Source organism: Aythya fuligula, chromosome 8 (assembly GCF_009819795.1).
Source record: "Aythya fuligula isolate bAytFul2 chromosome 8, bAytFul2.pri, whole genome shotgun sequence".
In the NCBI taxonomy this organism is placed as follows: domain Eukaryota; kingdom Metazoa; phylum Chordata; class Aves; order Anseriformes; family Anatidae; genus Aythya; species Aythya fuligula.
The window spans coordinates 26,750,334-26,769,989 of NC_045566.1; the positions used below are offsets into that span (position 1 = coordinate 26,750,334).

Sequence of the window (19,656 nt, forward strand, 5' to 3'; positions counted from 1 at the left end):
TGTATTTCAAGAAAAGCACTGTTTAAAAATCTTTTCAGTGTAGACGAGCCCTAAATCCAGTGAAATGTGTTGAATTATTCTTTTGCTGCTCTGGTGTAACTGAGATGAGAATTCGTCTCTGGGTACGGAAAGCCTCTGTTATTGATGAAGTATGAAATAGAGGAGAACACCGCTTTGCAGCCTGGGCTTAGTTTCAGCGAGGAGGGCAGGAATACATTAGGCACATTTGATATGGAAAATCTTTTGAAGGAAAGATGAAATCCCTGTGCAATTTTTGAGTGCTATTTTTCAGACAAGCTAACTACTAACTTTATAAGAAAACTATTTTCACAAACCTATGGAAAATACTCTACCTCTTGGCTTGCTTTGTTGTTACTGTGGTATGTGGTGAGGTGTTCCTCACGGGGGAGGTTGGGTGTACAGCTGGTTACTGCCTGTAAGAAACTGAGTGAGTTTTTATTAATATGGCAGTTCTACTGTATGCATATATTGGCTGTTTTCCTGAGACTTCATTGCTTTATTTAGAAAATACATAAGACCACAAACCCATAATTATTATTTTTCCTAAGACTTTCATAAAGACGATTAATGGAGCCACTACTTACACTACATTCTCAGCAGCAGTGGCACTGTAACACAGCAGCACTGGTGCTGTTGGCCTAAGGTGAGGCTGGGTCTCCTCCCCCCCACTTTTTTTTGATGTATATATAATTTGTACAACCTTCAAAATTGCCAGTTAGCTGGAAGCACTAGATCATTGTGAAGTGAAGCAGGATATTGAGGCAGCACAGTCAACATTGTAGTGGAGCTCCTGAAGCTAAAGCTTTGGATTCTGAATTTGAGAGGTTTTCATAAAGTTAGCAGAGACCAGTGGAGTGATTTGTAGCAGTAGCCTGGGTACTGCGAATGGATTAGCTCGCTCCTGGTGTGTCTGTGCCCTCTCATTTGTGTGAGTGGAAGTTCGGCGTGCACAGCGAGAGTGTAACTGCTCATTGCCTCAGAGCAGCTGCTTGGCAGCAGCAGTGGTTAATTCAAGCAGTAGCTACTTTGTTCTTGGAGCTCTATTAATAATAATAGATGAGCTTATAGCTGTATGGGTAAATAAGCACCTTTTTATAGATAGTACTGCAAAGACTTGTTGCACAAGATGTGGAGCCTTTGTTTAATCTAGCATGTCAAATAGCATTGGTTTAAATGCAGAGTCTTTCCATATTCAAGATAATAATAATAGAAGTGTACAGCTAAATTACTGCACCAAATTACTGAGCCACACTAGAGATGACATGTATTAAGAGAAAGTTTGTCAGCAGTGTGATAGTGCATGGTTTATTTGCTGTAGCCAAGCCACTGAAACCTCAGAAAGAGGGTGCAACTATCAGGCACAACTTTGATAGATTGTTCTAGTAACATGTCCCATCTAATCTGTTCTTTTCTCCTGAGTTAAAAAAAAATAAACAAAACGCACACAAAACCCAGAAGAATCAGTACGAATGTGTCTCATAAATAAAAATTACATACAGTATTTGACATTTCAGTGTTACTCAGCTGATAGGAAAAGATAGGAGCACTGGTTGGTATTGCTTTTTCCTAGGAAGTTCTCCTATAGATGCTTTTTTTTTTTTTTTAAAGAGACTAATATCTTTACTAACGAATTTCATGCTAATTATTCTTTATTAAAATAAACATTTGCAAGTTGAAGTTCTCTTCCTGTATTGTATGAGAATACGTACCTCAGCTCTACTACTTTGTCTTTGGAACTACTTGCCAGGCTAATTATCAGGGTTAATTCCTTATGTGGCAACTGCTTTTCTTGTCATTGCTGTGATGAGATTCATTCTTTTTTATTTCATTATAAGATGAAAGAAAATACTGAAACGAGAGATGTGAATTATGTCTCATGGGGACACTGAACATTTTCTTCAACCCACTGAAATTTCCTTGTGCCTATTTGGTTAACGCTTCTTGATCACCATAGAGCACGGAGCCAGGTGGATGAGGTCGTCCTCACAATGGCATTAGAGACCTTTTTCTTGAAAGGCCATGTATTAAATTTTCTCACTGACTTCATATCTGAATCCATTAGTGTAATACAGCATGCCGTATCTTATGCTGGTTTGTACTGAATTCAGTTTGTAATCATGATGTCTAGTTTCCTAATTTAATTAAGTCTTTCTCTGGTTTCTCGTGCTTTGTAATCCGCTCTAAAAATGGCCATCAGCATATTTGGCTTGAGTATATTTTACTAGATAGGAACATCTTATGCAGAAATGCACTTTAAAATGAAACCAAAGAAGAACTTAGGTTGGAAGGGGTGTGTGGAGATGGGCTACTTCAGTCTCTAGCCCGTAGCAGGGCTTAGGTTGCTTGGGGCCTTCTCTACTTGAGTTTAGTACTGCTGGATTTCAAGATGCACTGAACCAATATTGCAAAGCCTCATGCAACAGTGTTGCAACATGCCTTTTAATTAGGCTTTACTCAACATCTTTCACAAACTAAAAAGTGTGTGAAACATCTTGCAGGCAAACAGGCCCTTTAAAAAGTAACTAGTTCAAATTTCACCTTCAGAAGTACCATGATTGTAGCTTCTGCTTTGACATTGTTAGTGAAATCACAATATTAACATCATCCCTGAAACATCAGTGGGAAACCCAACATCATTATAGTGATTAGTGGACACGTTAATTGCATGGAGTTAATGAATCTGATTTTTTTCAGTTTTACATTCCTATAGAAGCTTTTTCACGTTTGACAGCTGTATGGTCTTAAAAAAACAAAACAAACAGAAAACACAGAACCTCCACAAAAAAAGTGGTTTTTAATTTTAACTGTTATATTAAATTTTTACATCGCGTAGAGTTTGTGCAGCAGGTCAGGTAACATCTAATATATTCTTGAAAAATTGTTTCAATTAGACATCAATTCACCCTGTTTAACTCAAGGGAAGCAGAACAGATCATCTGATTGAAAGGAAATAATCCTGAGATGCAGTGATTCTCAAACCCGATAGGTGTGTGTGCAACATTTTAGATTAGGCAAGCTACATAAATTGTAGATAGAGCTCATTGGTTTTCTAGATTTTATAGAAAAGTAATATAAAACACAGAGTAGGTGAAAATTGTTCTCTTACCTATTATTTCCAAATTTGCTTTGCACTCTGTGACTAATGACATTGGTCAGATTCAGCTCAAACAGATCTGTTCCCTCAGATAGAGCATTAATAATGCATATGCATTAAGACTCCTTCTGAGAGAATATTTGAGCTCTGACATATTGAACACTGACACATTAAATTAAAGCTTTCTTATCAGGGTACTTCAAAAACCTAAGATACCAGTTGCATTTTCCAAATAGCCTGGAAAGGTGTTTCACTTACACCAACCTCGCATAGGTGGCTACCAAAGCAATAAACAAACATTTGCCATTCTTCTCCATCAGTATAAATATTTCAGTACTGCAAAAATGAATACAAAGTTCTTGTCTGCCGAAGAAGAAGGGCTGCCTGTTCATTGCTGAGATTCCAGTTGTTTGTGATCAAATGTTTTTCAGGGTTACAAGCAACCATTCACAATATATTTATAGCTATGTGATTTGTTTAGATTATTCTGGGCACAGCAAAAACCGTGTGAAGATTCTGCATATGATTAAGAGTGCAGTGTAAGGATAGCACAGAATGTGAAAGCAAAACAATTTATGAAAACAGTGTGTAAACACTTGGAGATAAATATACTTTGATACTGTGTCTTCTGGTTCAAAAAAAAATAGATTTTCTTGTCCTTATGTTTCCACAAATTACCTTATAACATGTGAGTTATACTACTATGAAAATTAGTAAGCATTTCATAAACTTGAATATCAGCATGAGTTAAGACTGCAGTGATACCACATGATAAAATTTAAGTACCACTGTCTAAATACTGCTTTTGTGCAAGGTGTTATTTTTTTTCAGTCTCTCAACATGTAATGCTGATTTTGTCCTGATACTTTGACCATGTGAACAAATGTGCTAGTTCCTCCCTGCAAACCCATGCTACACTTTTTGCCTACTTAGCAGATTTAGGTGTTTGTCCAGCAATTCACAGATTTATGGTCCCATACAGCTTGTAGTTTTACGCTTTCTATGCCAAAACAGAAGCTTGTATTCATTAAACGTGAATTTGTGATAGAACATTTGACGTTTATCACAGTGAGCAACTAAAGTTTACAAATCCAAATTTACATAATGCTCTCGTAAGGCTCAGCCAGTGAACATTTAAAGTATACGAAGTACTTACACTTTTGATTACAAATAGTCAAGTGTGACAGAGTTCTTATCAGGTGGTGGTGTCCATGCACGTTACATGAGAATGGATTAGCTCAAAGCAGTCCATCTCCCATACTTTTCAGGGAAGAAGCTTGATAAGGACAAAGGAGAGCCATTATCTTGTTTGAAACAATGCATTACAGTTCTAAAAAGTTAACATGATGATTCCTTTGATCTCAGAAAAGCCACTCATCATATGATCAAATAAGTAAATTTCCTTGCAAAGTCTTAGAAGTTGTACGTTCTTGATCAAAAGCACAATTTACTTGTGATATGGTTAATTTAATTATATAACATGTATTCTCGATGGAGACTCTTTGATGTGACAAACCAGAATGTCTGAGTATTAACATACAGAGAATTGATTGATTGATTAATTCAGTAAATATCTTCTTCAAAGATGGTTCTGAAATATAACAGCCTATCTGGAACAGGGAAAATGAATTAGCTGTAAATAATCAGTGCTGCTCCTTGCGGAGAGAAGGTGGAAAAGAAGCTGAAAATAATCCTTTGGAAAAAGGCTGTCTCACCCTTGTCTAGTGAGAACACCTTTTAAGAACACTATTTCCTCTCTTCATCTTTTTACAGTTAATTATAAAATCCTTGTAAATACCCAAATGATTTATTTGTATTTGTGTCTCTGCCCTTTTGCTTGGTTACTTGATTACACAGGTGCCTTTCTGTTAGATGCTAGCAGCTTGTATGAAGTGGTCAGTTGAAATGGTGATAATAGCTCAGCCACCAAGTTTCACGTGGAAAGAGAGGATGTGAAGTGGCTGTGCTGTTTGTGGGCAATGGGATGCTTAGGGAAGTCTGGAAGTCTGTGTGACAGAGTAGAAACTTTTAATGAAATTGTTCACAGGAGGTTTTGCTGAAAGCTCTGTTTTCTTTGACAGTAACATACATGGTTTTCTGATTCATAAAAAATAACATGGATAGAAATTAAAACACTTGGAAAAAGTAGCTAACATCTGCCATATTTATTGGCTTACTAAATTTTCTAAAATTTTCTAAGATGCATCCAGTTGACGTGGCTAACTTGTAAGGTGCATAAAATTTTGAAAGTTGGTCATTTGAGCAACTAAGCAGGAATTTTAGGCTGAGTCCTTCAGATGAGTAACTTCAGATGGCAGTTAATAACTTTGATCTAGTTTTGATGCATTTTCTGTGGCGATGTCAACTATTAGTTTAAGTGAAAACAGAACGAAAACTTTAAGCATCTGTAGCTGTTAATCTGTGCCACTGTCTTGGTAGGCTATATTGCATGATTACAGCATCAGATTTCTTGTCACATATGCTTGAAAATGTTCTTTAGCAGTTTGTGCTCAGGGTGTCCATAATCCTGAACTGTTCTGTTTGGAGCATTTTAAATTCTTATAAGCATAACATGGAGTGCAGAATAATAACAGCTCCAAAATGCAAAGGTCTGAATCAGGGTTGAGAGTCCAAGAGAGTTCAAGGTATTGAGTTTTATCTGAGCTCCCTGTAGTATTTCTTCTTTTAATACTTAAAACAGTTTTGATTCAGTGCAGACTCTTTACCTGATACTTGATGCACCTGCTTATTTGTTATGCCTCAGGGCTCACGGATGGGCATACAGACATTTATTGATTTTTCTAAAGCCACATTTTAATTGAATGGAAGGGCTACTCGTTTTCAAATATAATACACTTTTGAATGATGGGATATTCTGCAAACATTGCATACAGTCAAATCCTGTGTAACTTCTGATAAGACTGCATTTCTTGAAGTGACCGATATGGGAAAAGGAGCTTCACAACCTGACCTAAATAGCATTAATGTTTAAAAACAAAATACAACAAAAACCTGGCCCCTCTCCCCCTGATTAAGATGTACCATTTTTTTCCCTTTTGGAGGAAAACTGAAAGTTGTTAGTCTGAGAACCTGTGGCTCTGCTGGACAGCGTGTTCCCAAACCAAGAGCACCCATAGAGGTGTGTTTGCTGCTTTTCTCCGTCACACAGAGACATGCTTGTGGGATTGCTGCTCTGGGAGGAGAAGGTGCCTCTTCTATCCAGGTTGTCTGTCCCACTTAGTTATGATCATCTGGAGCAACATATTTGGACTTGAATCGAATCCATGGAATGGCTTTGGTTGGAACGGACCTTAAAAATCATCTCTTTTCCCTGCTCTGCCTTGGGCAGGGATGCCACCCACTAGATCAGGTTACCCAGGGCCTCGTCCAGCCTGGCCTTGAACACCTCCAGGGATGGGGCATCCACAACCTCTCTGGGCAACTTGTTCCAGTGCCTCACCAACCCGAGAGTGAAGAATTTCCCCCTGACATCCTCCTGAGAGAAGTGGCTCCATTCAGGCAGTGTTTACAATGCTTTCGCTTTCTCTGTGTCTTGTAACAGAAGAAATGATCTACTCGGCAGCGTCTAGGTCAGCACCTGCTCTTGTTGTTACCCTGTCTTGTTTTGCTGCTAATTCACTTTTGAAAGGATCTTGCTCCATCCATTTGCAAAGGGGCACTTACTCGTTTGTCTGAGTTTGATGTATTTTTCTTTTTTACTCTTCTATATATGCTGCAATTCTTGCAATGAATCATATCTATGCTTTGCATGGTAGAAAGGTGATGTGGAAAAATCTGAGGAATATCAAATTTCTCTATTTTTTTCTGTAATAGTTATTTTTTGCTTTCCAATTTAAGAAAAATAAATTTAGATTAAAATTACTTGGAGTCTGGAAGGGGAAGTTGAGTTGTTAATTAAGTACTCCAGAGAAGCAATTTTTCAACTTTAATTGAAATGTTTGTAATGAGTATAAGCAACACCTTCCTAGAGGCCTTGACCCAGGGAAGAAGGGGGGAGGATCTGTACAGGTCTTAATTGCCGAAATCTAGCTAGTATTGAAAAGCTGCCAAGGAAGCAATTAGAAGAAACGGCCCTCAAAATGCAGTGAAAGAGACAGAAGAACCAGTCACTGGTGGAGAACAGCAGCGGACCTCGCAGCCAGATGGCTTAAACCACCATTTTCAGCTGGTAGTGTTAGAGGTAATAGTGAATACATTTAGAATAAAAGAGATTTGCTTTATGTTGTTCCTAGATGGCTTCGTTTAACTCCCTGTGCCTGCAGAATATGCTCCACGATGCTAGACTTGGCGCTTGCTCTGCTGCCGTGTGACTTCTGGTCACGAGTGCTGCATGAAGACTGTGGTACCCATAACCAAGAGGCCAAAGACCCCAAATCCTAGTTGCTTCTGCTCTTTACATTTTATAATATCTGTCTCTTGTATGCTCTTTTTCAGAAGAAGTCATGTTATTTGCATTTCATTAATTTCTTATTTAAAATTTAAACCTTCTATAAGAATTTAATTAGTCTAATCAACGTAATACTTCAAATTATTCCTTTCCTATATTTCTGTTAATTTGTTGGCAGCCAATTTGTTGGCTTTCAGAATTATGCTCATGAAAAATAAACTTCAGACAATAGTTCTTAAAGTCTCTGAGGTTAAAACTGAAATATCCGAAGGCCAGATCTTCCTTGAAGGATCTCCAACAGAAGTAAAACATCCAAGGGAAGATCCAGTCAGTATGTCAGAATTGGTGAAGTAAGGATTTTTCATGGTGTGTCTTCAGAAATGTCAGCTTGTCAGGGACAAGCTACACCAAGCTGTTTTAGCCTTCCTTTATTTAATCTCTTGGGTTATGTTGTCCATTGCAATTATATATTTAATAATTGCATACATTTAATTTTAGGGAGTGATATAAGAGAGTTTGGGGGGCTGAAATTTTAGTACTTTTCTTGGTGTATTTTATTTTATAAGCCTTAACTGGGTAGAGAAAATTAAATTGATGGTAAAAAGAAAGCATATTTGTGCCTAACCCACTGAAGAAATCAGCTTGTTTGTTTAGCCTGACCTCCTGTTGTGAAAGGTATTTTTGTATAGTTCTTGTTGAAAACAAACAAATGTCAGAAGGCTGATAAAAATTAAACTGTTGCTACATATTAGCCAAATGCCTGCTGTATGCTGTTGGTATTCAGGCACATTCTGATCTTTCTTTTCTCAACAGAAAATGATTCTTATTAAGGAAGGAAATACCAGCAAAACATCCCGTCTAACTTGCTTGGTATTGATGTTGTACTCTTTCCACTGTGTTGTGCATCTTGGAAACACATCAGAGCCAAGATGGTCAAAATTCAGTTTTGTAAAATGAGGCAGAGTTGATGTTGTTAGCTATTTCAAGATTGCCAAAGTTCATTGCTTTACTTGGACTTCAGTATCAGTGCTTTGTTCATGACGTGTTTGTCATGAAGGTTTGGAGTTACTTCGGGTTTTTGAGCTGATATCCCAACTGCTGTAGGAAAGTAATAAAAACATGGTTTCAACTGTTGCATTTTATTCATGTGCGCAATATTATAGTAATTTGAGATAGGATAGCACAGAATTTATTCCTTATCCTTTAGGTATGGGTATGGGCACATAGATACCTGTACGTGTGGCAAGATAGTCTTGGACTGTCAATGACAGTATTCTGTGTCCAGTTGTGCCACTAAATCAGGTGGAGGTGATTCCCAGAACGAATTCCCTCTGCAAAAGCTTGGGGGGACTGTTAATAACGTGACGCTTTCTGACGCTGTTTATAAAGGTGTTGTGTTATGTGGGTGGCTGAAGGAAGGGCGGTCTGTGCATCGATTTACTTCCCTGAGAAGTAAGAGTCAACTGCATCACTGCAAATTTGGGGCCTTTTAAAAAGGGGAATATTTCATAGGCACGAGGTCAGCAAAAATGGAGTGCTTACAAGTCTGATATCGGGTGTGATTGTGTAAGACCCATGGTAACTCTTTTCTGCCCTGCGCTCTCCAAACTTTGCAGCTGAGATCTGCCCAGAGCTGCGGGGCTGGCTGAAGCAGATGGTCAGTCCTTTCCTTCAGTGGTGGCTCTGATGGCTTGTGCAGGGATAAGAATCGAGTGCCCAAATGACGAAGGGGACTAGCAAGACAAGCATCTGCAGGTCTCTGGGTTGGTGCTGTAGCAGTGAATTGGTCCCAGTGGGACTAATATTCTGCAGGTTACGTGAAAAGAGAAAGCTTTACTAAAAAGGGTCAGGGGCAGCCCAAGGACGTTGCTGTAGTGACTGGAGTAAATCTGGATATAGTGCTGTACAGGAGAGGGCACTCATGGTTGTCCCTTGCAAAAATTCTGCTGCCGAATTAAAGAGAGAATTGGTAAAAATTTCTTAATTACAGATTGACTCTGTTTCTGTATTCTGACATTTTGTCCCTGCTAGAGTGTAGGAGTTATAACAGCTGGGGGAAAAAGTAGAAGAGAAACAGGGAAGCCACTTTTGACTCCCTGTAATGTTTGTAAGAAAAAGAGGCAGTTTTACAATGAAATAAGGGACGAATTCTCTGTCACTACTTACCTCAGATTAAGTATTGCTGGTGTAGGGGTGACTTCCTGCTCCAGATGCTTATCAAGATTTTTCAAAAGCAGTGCTGGAGGATATGTTCACTGGGATGAGTACAGGGCACCCCGTGATAGAAGTTGAGAAGGCTGGACTGGTGACTCCAGCCCACCCTGCCTAATGGGGAAGGGACCAAGCTTAAGTCCTAAATCAGATTTTTATAATACTGGCCACAGAAATTGTTTCAAGTCTATGAGTGAATTTTTGTAACAGTTGTGTGTGAGTTCCTCTTCATTTTCCTGGCAAGAAATACTACTTTGCAAGACAATATTCTTAGTTCTGAGTTTAAAATTAATACTGGCTTAATATTAATTTTCTTCTGTATCGTGGAACATGCCTGCATATTGGGAAGTAAGTTTTTTTTGGTACCGTGTCGTAACAGCTCTCATCTGTGCTCTCAGAGTATCGGTGTAGGGCTTGAATGCTAAGTCCTCCTTTATGGTTGGAGGTGACTATGAAAAGTTGTGTGCTGTGCCATGGCTGATGTTTTCCCTTTGAAGTTGCCAGATTTATTTGCTATTTTTTAAAACTGAAAAAATAGTATATGCTGTTCAGAGTGAACGGCTGTATGGAAAAAAATATCCCGTGGTTCTTGTGGTATGGGCCATGGACAAAAGATGAGTTGGTTTTGATCTCTAGTTTGTAACTTTTGTGTGGTATCACAGAAGAGGTATTAGATTTATAACATAAAAACATATGTTGATATGTAGGTACGCTACATGTATATAATGTTTAAAAGTAAGATACTAAAAATGAAAATACCAAACCCCCAGATTTCTTAAGCTTCAGACTTGATGTTAAGAGACATGTAACTTGATATATCCTGCTACAGTGCATCATTGCAGGCTACGTCAGACTTGGCTGGTGTGACAGAGTGTGACTACAGAGCTGGGTTTGCCATAATGCAGCATGACTGAAAGGTGCTAAATATGAAAGTCTTCCTGTCTACAGTTAGCAGGGAAATATATGTATTTAGATAAACCTTTCCTTATTCTACCTCCACATTTACAGTTGTTCAATCTTTCTTAATGTCAGTATTAATCTCACTGTATTTTCATTCGCTTTACGTTACTCTGCATTCAGAGGAAACAGTTCTGGTTCTGCACTGTTCTTTTCTACTGCTTTTGTCAGAATATTGACAACTGGAAACTGCTTTCATATAAATGTAATGTTTTTTTTTTTGAGGGGTAAGGAAACGCGTTCTTGTCTAACGTGAAAAAACGATGCATCTAAGTACTTAATATTTTTAATAGACTTATCTCTTTAAATAGAGAATCCTAAGAAATGATGTGTATAAAACCAAAGTTTTTGAAATGCGACATTCTCAAATTCAAGAATACATTTTGCTGATATGTGCCCATTCCCATTTTACCTCAAATTGTAGACTACTAGGAGGAATAATCACAAAGAAAACAGGAATGATGCTCTTCTCAGTGAATATAATGGCATGGTTTGTTTTGAGACTACTGTTTGGAAGTATATTTAAATCTAATCCTCTGCCCAATCTTGCTTTTTGTGCAGACTTTTGATTCCTGCTCTTTCTTGCACAGGATCCTCTGCGATATTGTGAGGCTTCAGTCCCTTCAAGATTCATTTAATGTGTGACTGACGTACTTCAGTGGCATCTCTTTTGCTTTTTTGTTTGTTGTTGCTTTTCTTTCTGGCTTTGGGGTGAGAGGGGGAATGATATGTTCTGAGTGGTGGAAGGGACAGCGAAATTTAAAAGGCTCTTCGGTTTATGAAGACTTGTTGCATACCCCTAAAAGAGCTGCTCAGATGTAGGTCTTTTAAAAACAGCAGTTCTAAAGGATCTTTGTGCAAGTTTGGCTTTAGCCAGCAAGTAAATACGTGAAGCTCAACGGCAGTGAATTTACAGGGAGTATGAAAGGCTTGTAGGTGGTGGAGAAAATGGGTGTTTAGAAAGAAAATTTATTGAAGCAGTCTTCAGAGTAGAATCACTCAACTAAAACCTGGTGGGATTTACAGAACCTTTGAGAAATGATGCACTTACATAATCCTTAAGAACTGCGGAGTATTTGGGTCTGAGCTATGCCCTCCTGTAGGCCATGATGGACAAGGTAAACTTAAGTTCGAATTGCATTCTGAACTTTGTATTGTATTACACCTTTCCAGTTTATATTTTTCTATTTATACAAACAGGACACACGTACAAATTTTGGCATACAGTAGAAAGCTGAAGGACTAAGTCTGTTCATCGGGATAAACCTTGTCTTGGTTAGGACCTGGTAAGCTGGTAGTTTAGTCCATGGGTGAAATAAAAACAACTTACTACGTTATTGGAAGGCCTTGTGGCAGCTCCTCTGTGAAGGGACAGCTTCATTCTTTGCCATTTTAGGACTATGCTTCATTTTTTCTCTCAGTAATTTTTTCTAATAGGAGTTGTAGAATAAAACTGAATGGCTTTACAAAAGATGAAGAAACTCAAATGTTCCTTTTAGTAAAAGTATGAACCCAGTGCATCGCTATTGTTGTGTTAATAGGAGGGATATTTTCAGTAGTTTACATGTATTTCGGTCTTTGTGGAAGAGTCCTAGGGAAGAGTGCAAGAGAACTTTTACGTACGACAGAAGCTTAGTCACAGAGTTGCGTTAAGCAATGGCATGCAATTCTTTGGTTCGTACTTGAAAAATGGTCACGATGTTAGGATTAATTTTATATGCTTTGAAACGTGATGAGTCTCTGCACGAGGTGGGTGCTTGTGACATGGTTTTGCAAGCTATGCTGGTCTGAATCAAAGGTTTGAAGACAAAACTGGTTTAAAAACAGCTTTTGTTGCAAGTATAAGTATTGTGACTCATTCTAGAGTTTTCAGCATTGTCTGTAGTGAACTGTGTGGCCTCAGAGGTTTTATCAGACCCTTGGCAAATGTGTTGTACAACACAAGCCTTGCTCTGCAGAGTTAAGAACCCTAAAATAGTGCATTGTTTTTCTGGTTTTAAAAGTTCTTCTGTTTTGAAGATTAATTGAGCCTGATACCTGTACCTTCCTGCTCTGAATAGGTAGTATCTGTGCCTTTTTGAGTAGGTCTTGTAGTGTTGACATCTTGCGTAGCACAGCAAGAAGAGACACCAGTGAGCGAGTTAAAACAGTACTGTGTGAAAGGCTATTCTCGAGCATAAAAGCAAAATCCCATTTGCTTTCTGAGTATGGTTTCATTTTCAGCACGTTCATTTTCAGCAGGCAGATTAGAAGTCTGACCTTTCTGACACTGGGTACTTAAACAGATTCTCTGAATGTTTTTTTCATAAGCCTTTTCATTCAGTCCTGGAGAGATTGATGCTTGCATGCTTACTTATATTTGTTTCGTTGCAATTTGTGGCTGTTCTGTGTTATAGTCCAAAAGTTATTTATAATACATAAAAATGAAACTTGCCCAATAAGTACCTCCAACTTTAATGCCTGAATTTATAATTATGTGTGTCAGGAAAGCTTCTTATCTTTCCTTTTGAGTATTGTAGATTATTCCATTCTTATCCTCTGTTGTTTCCCTGTTTTAATTCCTATGCATCCCGCGTTCCTTTGTTTTTGCAAGAAATACCAGAATTCTATGGAGTCCTAAACGTTCCAAGATAAATAATCTTTAAAAATACATTAATGCGTCCTACATATATTCTTTTTGTCTAGGATAGTCTAGCTTAATGTCATCGAGTATTAAATTATGCACCTAGCACTTCAGTGGTTCTGTTTTTGTTAGTGTAAGGTAGTTGCATTTTTGTAATTTAAGCGTATCATTGAATTAAAGGAAAAGACATGACAAATCACTTAAAACTTCCTGTCCTTTCTTTCCTCACGGAAATGTGGAAAATGACAGAAAAAAATGGATTACTTAATAAAATTTAAGTAAGCCTGCAAACAGTCACCAGTGCAACAAAATGAGTGGGTCATATTTAACTTAAACTCCTGCTTTTAAATGGGATCAGTAGGGAGGATAAACAAGAGACAGCAATGGATTAGTGCTTAGGCAAATTAGATGTATGGAAATAAGTCTGCAACTACTGTGTTGTGGTGTTTTAGCAGTATAAATAGTGATCTTCTGCTTCTTTGTTAAATCAAGGCTGTGTAGCAACAGCTGTAGGCATTGAAGAAGCTCATTTAAGAAACACTAACAGAACCCCCAAATATTTTCTAACTGCTTTTGAATTCGCTCTTGTTATCCAGTGTATTGTTGCATACTTGTGACCTAATTGTCCCAGATTTGCTGCTTACGTTTTTCTAGTGGCGTGGTTCTGAAACTGTGAGCTGCTCTTCTTTGTAGATACACATAACAAAGTATTTGAGAATGAAGAAGCGAGTGTTCGTTGGGTCTGTAAAATGAACCTACTCAACGAGGATTAAAAAGCAGACTTGTATTTTCATAGAATCGCAGAATATCCTGAGGTAGAAGGGACCCACAAGGATCCAACTCCTGCTCCATACAGGACCAACCAAAGTTTTTTGATGTATAGTAACTGTTTTCTAGTTACTGTGATAGCTAAAACAGTTTGGATGTATTTTAAGGATCGTTTATACAAGATACAATGACTCAGACTTCATTTAAAGGTGTGTGATAAAGTCCATGTTTTGAGTTCACCTCAGTGATAATCATTGAAGTGTAAATAGAATTAGTTGTTCATGGATTCAGATTTCCTGCTGTGAATAGTGTATTATGTTCTAAATCTCCTTGGTTTAAAACAGATTTTCAAATAATTTTTATTTTAGGTCAAATATACGACCAGACTATGCGGATACAAGCTTTCATGAGTTCAAAATGCATACTTTCAGTCGTGTGACGTCTTGCAAGGTCTGTCAAATGCTTCTGAGGTAAGAATTTTAAGCCCCCCCCCCAGTAATATTTGAGTGAAAGTGTGATGAAATACATGGCTAGCTGGTTACCTCTACAGGATGGACAAGCCATAAAGCCAGTCATACACAGCATGAGTGAGATTTTATAATTAAGTACCAAATATTAGCAGCAGTGCTGTTCAAAGATCAAAACCTGAAGGTGCTACCCCATTTCCCATTTGTCAGAAGGCTGCTTTGTCATAATTACCTTCTTTAAGAATTCCCTTATTAAGGAAAGTCATGCTCGTAAGAGTAAACGATGGCCATTTTATACAGTGTTGACCAGCATGGCTGGTCCACGGGCCCCATAGCTGTAGGCCATCGGTCCCAAGAACAGATGGAATATTTTTTCAGAAAGGCAGATCATGACGATGCTTATAAACGTTTGATATGGGGAGATTGCTTTGTGAAACAGAAAATAATTGTCTCACAAAAGCTCTGCTGAACTAGAAATAAGTCGGCAAATTAAAGACAGATGTTACAAAGCTAAATAAATGCTAGTAGACCACAAATTCTTCCATGAGCGAGGATTTGTAAGACTAACTTGAGCTGAAAAAACCTTGTTTTCTTTCTTTCCTATGAAGTACGTGCATGTACATGCACATCTGTGGTTTCACATGGATTACTTGAGCTATCTTTAAGCTACCTGTATTTCTGTAAACACAGAATGTCTAATGCTCCAGATGTATATATTGAACCTAAGTTTCATAGTGGAAGCTGAAGTTGCAAAAGCTCTGTAAACTTGGCCGGTTCAGGTGCTTATGTTGCATATTGTTGATGCTAAAAAATAAAATGTAGCCGTAGCCTTTTATAAAGGGTGTTCAGAGCATAGGTTGTGTTTTTGTTAAGCACAGGTGTGGAGGAATACAATAACCTCATGTATGTTCCTTCTTGCCTTTTTTCCCTTCAGCAACCTTTGTTCTGAACAGTTTTATTGACTTGGATTCTGAGATTTTTTTTTAGATGATGCTTTGCTCAATGCAATAAGGTTTAAGTGACTATGAAGACTGCTGCGGACATCCTGAACTGAGAGATGGCATGCCTAATTTTTGAATTTGAAGCAGAATAGTTGAGTCATTGTCTCTGTTCCTGCACTGGCTGCTGTTGCTGAGAAACGGTTGTCTTGCTTTCAGGACACAGTCTGCATGATCCTGCACGGTTCTGCACAGGCATGCCAATTTGCTCCAAGATAGCTTAGGTACCCCTAGGTGCTATTTAGTGATATGTAGACATGTTCCTGCGTACCAACGTAGTATTGAAAGCGTACTGGGTTTGTGGTCCTAAAATGGCTAAATATTTTTGAAAGGAGATTGTCATTTTAACCTTCAAAATGCTAAACAGAATGGCATGTAAATACTTGAAGTGAGGTTTGAACCTTCGTGCCTGATCTTTCTGAAGTGGGGATAAAATGTCGGCCTTAAAAGCATCTATAGGGATGGATGATTTTGTCCTATGCTCTTATGTAGAGTCTTGTATTCCTGTGTAGCAATAAGAAAAAACAAAAATGGAACAAAGTGGATTAAAATATTTTTATATTTGTCTCTAAGCTTCTGTATTCTGATACTTAAAATATTAATGTGATTCTGAGTTTAATAAAATAAAGGCAATTAATTGAAGTCTAATACCTGTTGTAGTAAATAGCAGTTGCTGTATGTTGCGTTCAGGTTAAACCTGTCCAGTCCTGTGTTCCATACATGAAACTTGATTTTCCTTTGAAGCTGAAGGTGTCATGTTAGACTAGGGTGTGTAATCACTCCAAACTGGTCAGGATAATCTTGGAGACAGCCAAGTCTAGTGTAAAGATTAAGCAGACACATCAATAGATGGAACTCATGTAATTGCTCAGAGTTACATGTAAAAGACTGTTAGCCCTTTTGTGGATTGTACCTGGGAGAAAAGCAACGCACAAATCTGAAAATAAATGTGTTCTCAGACTCAAATTCGGATTTTAATTCATTAAGGGGAATTGGAGAACATTTAGAGTAAGGAAAGTTACTCCTTAGCAGGTCTGAATGTTAACCGAAGTGTACCCAAACAGCTTATTTTTGTATTTATTTAATGGACATTTTTAAAGTTGAGAATATTTGCGTTAGAGCCTATAAAATCCTTAGTACTTAAACATATATTCGTACTTAGGGCTTTCCCAAAATGGATCTATTCTTCATGTTGTCTGAGCGAATTCCCATTGCAATGAAGCAGTGTAGCTGTATGGTAGGATAGATAATGCTACAATTTCAATTGTGCTGTGTCAGGGTTGCTTTGGGCTAAATAGGAATGAAGATTGTTATTCTATCAGTAGTTCAGAGGAACTATCTGGTTGTTATTTTGAAATGGCTAGCAGTGACGAAAAGCTGATGAGCTGCTTGTCAGTTGTTGTCGCTGGTTCTTGGGTCTTTAAGGACTATCATTATGCAACAAGGCAAATGGCATCTAATGCCTTCTGCCATGTCTCTTACTTCTTTATGCATGGAATTTATCACTTCTAATGTATCACTACCTAATTTTATTTTACAGGGGAACATTTTATCAAGGCTATTTATGCTCTAAGTGTGGAGCTGGAGCACACAAAGAATGCTTAGGAAGATTAGACAATTGTGGCAGAGCTAATTCAGGTGGTAAGTCATTTTTATTGTTAGAATACCATTTTTAATTAGGACATAAAACTTGCTAGATATAATTAAGGTTTAATTTACCCCTAATTTGTGTTTATTGTAACATACATGCTTGTGAAACTACCATTTATAAGTACAATTAGAATTGCATTTAGAATTCATGGGGACTTTTATTTGTACTAAACTGAGTTGTTAAAAAGCGCAAGAGAGTGAACTGTTATAGGTCAAACACAATTTCTTTGTTGGTGTCCTATATATACAACAAGAAGTAGATCTGGTTTTAATCATAGACGGCTCACAGGTGACACTTAGTGTATGGCATATTGTCTAGCATCCCTTGTTCTCCCTTGATGTGTGTATAAGTTTTGATATTTTACCCTTAGCTCCTGAAAGTGTGTTGCCTCAGCATCCTTTTTAATCTCGTTGCTTTCCAACATTTCTGGCCACTCACAATATTCAGAAAAAAGGTGATTGGCTTCTTACTGCCAGCATCTAAGGACCTTTTTTTTTTTTTTTTTTTTTTTTTCTCCTCTTTTAGTAAGCTGCCATTCTCATTCTGCCCTTCAAGAGAATCCTTAAAGTCCCAATTTCAGCTACTGTTCAGTCTCCCTGTTAGGGTGCTTTCTCCAAATTTGACCCCTTCCTCCTCTGCTCAGTAGTGTTTCTGTAATTCTCCAGCACCTCCCGCTTATAATGCCAAGTGTTAGTGCTCATCATTTGCACATTTTCCTTTCCCTGTACCTGTTCAGTCAGTGGCAGTGAGTCTGTGACTCCAGACACCTTGTCACATAACAGTACCATTTTTGACTCTTACCTCTGTCCAGGTTGTCCTATTCTTTCTAGAGCTGATGGGTTGGTGGAGCAGGAAGAACATGTGTCCTCCAAATATGATCTTGCCCCACCATTAATACATTTGGATTTCTTTTGCTTGTGTTTGAAAGAGAAAAAGCATTGGAACACATTGGGATTACTGCGAAGTGTAGCTGTATCTTTTGGGGAAGCTTTTTCAGAAATTGTCCTACTTGCTTCACTAAAACCTGTATGTTCTTTTTTTCAGGAACATTTTATAACTGTGTGAAATTGCTTGCATATCTCACACGGGCTTCTGCAACCTCTTAATTTTTTTTGATATTGTCATCTATAATCTTTGAAAAATGCTTTGAGATAATCTCTCTCCCGCTGTTTGAATTACATCATTACCTCATCTTCTCCCTTTCACTAAGCTTCTGCTTCAAGTTTTTGGTTCTAGCTTTTTGTTCCTTTCAAAGCTATATGAGCTTGCTTCTGTCTTTGCCTCTGTTTGTGTTACTTCCTGACTTTTGCTTGGTTTTTGACTGTGTGTTATTTGCCTGCTTCCTCCTTTCACAAAACCATTAGGATGTCAGATGCTGACTTCTGCTGCAGCCAATGAACTTTGATCTTAGTTGTTTTCCTGCCTGTACTGGAACTCTACTATGTTATTATCCTAGTCTGTTTTTTTTTTTTTTTTTTTTTTTTTAAATCACCTCTTGTAGATCCAAAAACCATACAAGCAACCAGAGTATTGTTCATTCAATTTTTTTTTCTATTTTTCTTCTTTTCTGGAGGATAGGTTTTTCACAGAATCTCCTAAGAATATATGGGAGAAAAATAAACTTAGATAAAATATTTTAAAGCAATCACATTTGAATTAATAGAGTGTAAAAGCAAAGGCATACTGTCCTTCACAAGAAAGATATCTTCTCCAGTATAAACCACCCCTACTACTTTTTTCTTTATTTCCCGCCTTCTGTTCCAATCACTTCTGTAGTTTTTATTTTAATTGGATATCTGGCATCCTGGAAGGCAGCAACTTACCTTTCAATTTTTCTCTAAAGATCTGTGGACACATATGGTGCAGCATGAATCGGTAAGAATGACCATAAATCCCAAGATAACACAAGGTCTGATATCTTGCAGTTTTCCTGCCATATATATTTCAGTAATACTGTACATTTGCTTGGGGCAAAATAAAACCAAACAACAACAAAAAAAACCACCCCCCTTCCCACCCAAACAAAGCAAATGAAACATTTAGGGTATCTCACGACTATAAGAAACTATTTCACAACTTCAAAGGAGCAGAATTTTTCTTTAGATTTTATTTAAAATACATATATATTTGGTAAAATAATGCTGTATGAATCTGAAGTGAAGTTGGAAGCAAATGAGTTGTTTTTTGTTGCATGTTCAACTTACATCTAGGTGTACACTACTTGGTCCTCTCTGTAAACTTCTTTCTCTTTCCAGTCTATTTTTCCTCTATGCAAAGGCTCCCAGATTTCCTAGTACTAGTTCTCTAGTACAAGACACGAGCAAAATTGCAAATCCTCTTTGGAGTTAGACGGTGCCCAGGAACGATGCTACTTTCTAATCTTGTTTTATTTTCTTTTACCTTTTTGGTGTTCTAAGGGCTTTTACATCTTGGTGATGTTTTCGGGTAGCTTCCCTAT

The 19,656-nt window shown here is 37.8% G+C and overlaps 1 protein-coding gene across 2 annotated transcripts in view; it reads left to right on the plus strand.

Annotated features, from left to right (window-relative positions):
• The window catches only part of VAV3 (vav guanine nucleotide exchange factor 3), a 162,577-nt gene that overhangs the window by 80,667 nt on the left and 62,254 nt on the right, over nucleotides 1–19,656 (plus strand). The window contains exons 16-17 of one of the 2 annotated variants that reach the window (XM_032192464.1): nucleotides 14,451–14,552; nucleotides 17,088–17,188. In XM_032192464.1, coding sequence (XP_032048355.1) covers nucleotides 14,451–14,552; nucleotides 17,088–17,188 — 203 coding nt within the window. The remainder of the gene's footprint in view (nucleotides 1–14,450; nucleotides 14,553–17,087; nucleotides 17,189–19,656) is intronic. The other variant, XM_032192465.1, reaches the window with a different exon arrangement.